This window comes from Mytilus trossulus, chromosome 1, assembly GCF_036588685.1.
Source record: "Mytilus trossulus isolate FHL-02 chromosome 1, PNRI_Mtr1.1.1.hap1, whole genome shotgun sequence".
Taxonomy (NCBI): Eukaryota; Metazoa; Mollusca; class Bivalvia; order Mytilida; family Mytilidae; genus Mytilus; species Mytilus trossulus.
Window position 1 is genome coordinate 102,822,221 of NC_086373.1, and position 6,537 is coordinate 102,828,757.

A 6,537-nucleotide genomic window follows, 5' to 3' on the forward strand; every position below is an offset into this window, starting at 1 on the left:
GTATAATTTCAAAATATACAATATATAACAAATAGATTTAAAATATATTTTTTAATGTTCATCATCATCATACTTTGTTTCCTCCTAAAGGAGATTGACAAAATGCATATAAATTATGTACAATTACAATTAAGAAGATGTGGTGTAATTGCCAATGAGACAACTCCTCAAAAGAGACCAAATGACACAGAAATTAACAACAGTTACTATATGTCACCAAGTAGTCTGGTATGAAGTCTTACTTTTCAGAGGAAAGATAAATAAATAAGTAGAACAATTTTACAACTACCCATTTAAAAAAAATAAAGTATTCTAAAATATTGTGATATTAGGCAATTTAATACACCTTATTTTTTCTGTTTGCATTGTGGCCATCTAGAAATAGAAATTATGGCATCTTTAAGAATAATTTAGCCCTCAGCTCTATGGTTCCAAAACTGCCCAAAAGGATATTTTGGCTCCCGCTCAATGTTCCAGAAAGATACAAAATACACGGTATAGAAACAACTCAAAACATTATAAACAATGCAGAATAAACAAGGAATTTCAATTCAAGCACAAGAAATTATGCAAACTCCATAATTAAAAATAATTCCAAATTGAAATAATTGGCTGTTATTTGTTAAAATTGAATTGTGTACATTATATGTGTTAGAATTGAGATGTTAGCCTTGGTTACAATTAAAAACTTTGATTTTACACCAATAAATAATTTGATTTGATTTGATTAAGTTAAAAGATAAGTTTACATTTTTGGTTCATATACAATTTTAACTGATCCAAGACTCTATATAAGCTGGCACAACCGACTATTTAATTAGTCAAGCTGCCAAAAAATGTATATAATTATACAGCTAGGTGTATATATGCATATGAATGTAATTTGAGTTAAACAGAATATAAGTCTTTTAAACCAATTTAAGTTTCACACATTGTTGAATGCATGCATAATTGTGACTTATAATTGCTTAAACCCTCAACTATTAGTAGGTCACTTATGTGGATTATAAGTTGTCTCATTGGCAATCATTCTGATCTCCTCATTTTATATCAAAACAAGAATGTGTCCATAGTACACAGATGCCTCACTCCCATTATCATTTTCTATGTTCAGTGGACCGTGAAATTGGGGTCAAAAGTCTAATTTGGCAATTAAATTAGAAAGATCATATCATAGGGAACATGTGTACTAAGTTTAAAGTTGATTGGACTTCAACTTCATCAAAAACTACCTTGACCAAAATCTTTCACCTGAACGAATGAACAGACGGACCGAAGGACCGACAGAAGGACGAATGCACAGACCAGAAAACATAATGCCCCTCTACTATCCTAGTTGGGCCTTAAAAAAAAGATATCAGAAAAAAACTGAGAGTACAAAAAACTACATGTATTATGCAAATGTAGGAGATATTATTCGTGTTTAAATAATATGGATCTTCAATAACTGAAGCATAATGTATTATGTGTAAAGTTCTGGTGTCAAAGAAAATCAAAATTATACAAGCATTGTATTTTTGTGTTTTATATCTGTAAACTTCCTCATCAATTTCCTCTAATGAAATTGATTGAACATTCTGATAAAAAAATAATTAGAGGGAAATTGTTGTACTATAGGAAACATGGCATTGATACATGTACATGTATTAATTAATTTCTAGGAAAATTACATAACAAGGGTAAATAAAGTACTTCAAAGTTGTAGAAGACTGATAATAAGACTAAAGTCTATCAAATAGGACTATTGAGAGGGTTCTTCATTTCAAAGTTGTCAAGATGAAGAACAGCAATAAAAAAGTGTTCTTTTGGTATATTAATTTCCTGATAATTTAGAGATTTTTGTCTAATGGACATCAACTTATTATCCTTTCCTTTATTTAAGTTACATTTTCTTCATGTGCATAGTTACACAAATGTTGATTGTGCACATAAATATTCTTCAACGTTACATATTTATATGAATCAGTGATGTCGACTACTGTATGGTTTGTAAAAGAGAAATCCAAAAATTAAAGGAATTCAAAAGTGAATTTCGAGAAAAACTATTTATTTTCAAATTCTTGTATATTTGATTAGAAATTTAAGTCAAAATGTTTGGCTGTTGAAGCTTTTAGGTCCCACATACATCATTACATGAAGTCTATTACATATACATGAAAAATTAAACATTGAATTCTAAATTCTTCACCAACTTTTACCTAAGTTATACCAAATAATGCTTTGATAACCTATAATGGTTTACTTTTTAAATTGTTACTTGGATGGAGAGTTGTCTCATTGGCACTCACACCACATCTTCCTATATCTATTTGATGTTCAAACACCTGTATACTTAACTGTAAACTTGTTATATTTTGTTTTCCCTCTCATGGAAGACCTGTGTTAATTCAAATATATTCTTTAGATATTGTATTTCATGCATAAACTATTTAAGGAAAGAATCTTACCTTTTGTCTTTTCCTGATAGTAAAGTTCTTCCATAGGAGTATTCTAAGTTGTGTTCCAAAACCCATCCTTAGACTATTGTTTTATTTCTATGATCATCTAAAATATTTACATATATTTATCATACATTTAGTAGTAAATACACCAGTTTTGAATATTTGATAAAAATCCTGCTGTTTAATCCATATCACACAACTTTGATGTACACCCTTTATAGAGAATAATACATGGCAAAATCTGTATCATATGTCGTATCATCCTGAGACATCAATATCAGCCCAAGGGCCTTTAAGCCCGAGGGATGATATTGGTTGAGGGTGATACGGATTTTGCCATGTAATATACGCTTTATCATATGTTTCAACAGAAGAGTATTATATGAACTGTTTTCTGATCCATAGCACTGGGTTACCTTCAGTTCTACTTTTGTCTTGTTTCAAAGGCCTTAAAAGAACTGCTCAATTACTAATCCGAAGCACCTTGGTTACCTTACAATTTGCGTGCTGTTGTTTTAAAAATATTTTGTTTATTTTTGTATTTTTTATAGTTGTATTTAGTGTGCCAAAAACTATAAAAACTTGACGTTCTTGACGTTACATACAATATGAAAACGACGTTCGTGACGTCACATACCAAACAATGACGTCATTAAAAAAAAAAAATTGAGGAAATTTTTTTTGGTAAAAAAAAAAATTAAAACTGACTTTATGTAAAAAAAAAAAAAAAAAAAAAGTAGGGGTGTGATAAAGGTAAGGGGTGCGATAAAGGGTAGGGGTGTGATAAAGGGTATGCGATAAAGGGTGCGCATCAAAGTTGCGCGATATGAATTAAACAGCAGGCTATTTATCACATATATCATGTATATGCAAAACTACTGTATTTACTACTAAACATATGATAAAAAAATTTATCACACCCCTACCTTTTATCGCACCTAAGTCACACCCCTACTTGTTTTTTTTTTCAATTTTACATAAACTCTGTTTTAATTTATGCAAGTTTCTTCAGAATTTTTTCCCCTCAAAATGGGTCCAAAATAAACAGTCATTCAGGCTTGATGAAATTTATTGAATGACGTCATTGTTTGGAATGTGACGTCACAAACGTGGAGTTTTAATATTTCTGACACACGAAATGCAGAACAAAAAAGAAATCAATGAAATACATTTTTACCATACAAAACACACAAAAAAGTACAATAAACATATTTTTTTTAAACAACAGTGAGCAAATTGAAAGGTAACTCAGGTACAGTACTACTTGGATGAGTGATTGAGCAGTTTTTCAAAGCTTTTAAAACAAGACAAAAGAAGAAATGAAGGTAACCCAGGTGCAGGGATCAGACAGCAGACTGCAGTTCATATGTACCCTCTTGTTGAAATGTATGATAAAGTGTATGAAACATGTACAAAACCGTATCACATGCGGTATGCCCCTCGACCAATATCATCCCTCAGGCCTGATATTGGTATCTCAGGATGATACGGCATATGATACAGATTTTGCCATATATTATTCACTATATAACATATATATATATTCATGTATGTATACATGTGCATGTCAAGTATTATCATGATTATGTCTGTGTTATATCCCCATAAATGGTCTCTGTTCAAACACAGAAAAAAACTGTACAATTTGAAAAGTTTTAAAAGCTGGCAGCACATAGAGAAATAAATATTACATTCACTAATTGCATCCATTCCATGTTTTAAAAAGTTTTAAAAACCTTTATTGATTTTAAATGAACATTTTCTGTCCTTGATAGTGAAATAAACAAACACATGCGTTTTATCTGACACAGTCCACTCATTTACACTATTTAAATAACCTTTGTTGTGTTGATTTCTATTGTCCATTTCAATCAATATGATACAATACAATCATTACCTGAGGGGGACAATCTCAAAGACTTTACCACTGCTTATTTTTATACCACCTACAGCAAGGAAAGAAAATGTTTAGATACAATCCACTAAAGTTTTTATCTTTATAAAACATAAAACAAATGCATCTAAATGTTGTTGGTGCTGTGTCTGTAAGGCTTAAAAACTTTTCAAATTACACAGATTTGTCTGTATTCAGCATGTTTTGAGAAATGTCAGCTAGTGTAATACACAACCATTTTTGCCAAAGTATGTTGGTAAACCTTAAATTAGTTGGTCAAGTTTGCAATGATACAAGTAAGCAGTGGTACAGGCTGACATTAGTACAAGTTTGAAATGGACAATACACCTTATCCCTTATCCCAGCTGACCAAGCCGCTTAAACTTTTGACGCATACAACAAACACTTTTCCATTATGGAGTCAGATATTTTGTATTGTGACGTCAAAATGTTACATGAACGTGTGTGATATCCAGTAATGGCGGAAAAATAGCGATAAGGTGTGTGGCGCTACAAACCTACATGTATAATTTCCCAGGTTTTACAGAATCATAAATAATCTATATGACTATAGAGTAGTTATTCTTTTATTTTTTTTTAAACATAAATAATTCTTTAGGAAAATTTGATACAAATAAACATATAATTAAAAAGTAAATAATGTAAATACATTGTCATTGAACATGAGATAGTCATTCCTAATTTTCTGTAAAGTGTTATACTCACAAATTATTCCTCATCAATATATTTACATGTAAATGATGTATCCAATATAAGCTTACCTATATATTCACAAATTCATTTTGCCATTCGTCTATAGGTTTTCTTTCAAAATCACATGTTATATTACAAACACAATGCTAGTTCTACCTATTTTTACAAACGAAATCTTCAGTTCTACCTATTTAGTGAACCGGAAACTTCAAACACGCGGATGTTCGGAATTAGAACGTGAGGATTTTAGGGTCAATTTAAACCTCGAACATAGAGAAGCTCGAAAACAATGTTTATGTAACAATTATTCCGTGAATGGAAATATCCTACCTCGGTACCGTTCTCTATAATTTTTCCCGCACATTGTTATTTCCGGTTTAAGATTTAAAAGTAGAAAAGATAACAAAGACAAAAATATGACTACAACTACACCAAAATTTCAGAAAACAAAGCTGAACTCTGCTCTCCACAGACAAATAAAGAAAACAAAAGTAAAACAGAAGAAAGTGTTAACACTGGTAGGGAAAAATACGGTTTAAATGCTCTTCAGAACTTATTTCACAGGAACTTGTTTCTATCCATTGGAACAGGTTGGAACAAACTCCCTGTATGGTGATTATACCTGTATAGAGGGATAATCCTTCTTTAGAGGGAAAAAATTATCACTCTTAGAGGGTATTTTTGTTTGCACTGAATTGAAAGCAAATCTTCTTCTTCTTCTGATATACAGTTACAGCTTCATTATTATTGAAGATTACGAACTGTTGCATGCGCGGAGTATATGATTAAAAAATATGAACAAAAATTTATCTTTAACTTATTAGAATACTTGGTGATATTTACATGAAAGAAAACAACAAGTGATTAAAAAATATGTACATTGTTATTTTTAGAATTAAATTATGTTGTGGAGAACAGTTGGTGTCTACTGATCTCTGTAAATTTCAATGGTTTGACTTGCTACCACAACTTGTGGCAACAAGTTCCATTGAATGATTGTTTGCGGAAAGAATGACCATTTGTAGCTGTCTTTAGAGGTGGATATTTGCCTAAACGTTTGAGTATGTAATTTTCTTGTTCTAGTATCTGATGGTATGAGGACTAGTGATGGGATTGCAATGAGTCCATGGATGACCTTGTAGAACATGATAAGTCTGGTTTTGAGGCGGCGCTCACTGAGTGAGGGCCATTGTAGTTCGTTTAACATGGATGTAACACTACTGGTGTTGTGGTAATTGTTACATACATATCGGGCCGCACGCCTCTGTACCATCTCTAGCTTATTTTTATAATCTGCTGTGTGTGGATCCCATAGACTACAGGCATATTCAAGTTTTGGTCTCACTATTGATTGGTAAGCACGGGATTTGATACTGGAGTTAGAAATTTTTAAGTTTCGCCTAAGAAAGCCAAGAGATTTATTTGCATTTGATACGATGTTGTTGTAGTGAATGTTCCATTTTAAGTTAGACTGTAGGGTTACGCCAA

General features: G+C 31.4%; 1 protein-coding gene across 3 annotated transcripts in view; it reads right to left on the reverse strand.

Moving 5' to 3' along the window:
* LOC134694369 (phospholipid-transporting ATPase ABCA1-like) overlaps positions 1-5,268 on the reverse strand; it is a 63,634-nt gene extending 58,366 nt beyond the window's left edge. For all 3 annotated transcript variants that reach the window (XM_063555384.1, XM_063555391.1, XM_063555376.1), the window contains exons 1-2: positions 5,118-5,268; positions 2,448-2,544 (exon numbers count right to left, since the gene is read on the reverse strand). In XM_063555384.1, the coding sequence (XP_063411454.1) occupies positions 2,448-2,513 (66 nt within the window). In that variant the 5' untranslated portion in view covers positions 2,514-2,544; positions 5,118-5,268. The remainder of the gene's footprint in view (positions 1-2,447; positions 2,545-5,117) is intronic.
* Positions 5,269-6,537: the final 1,269 nt, after the last annotated feature.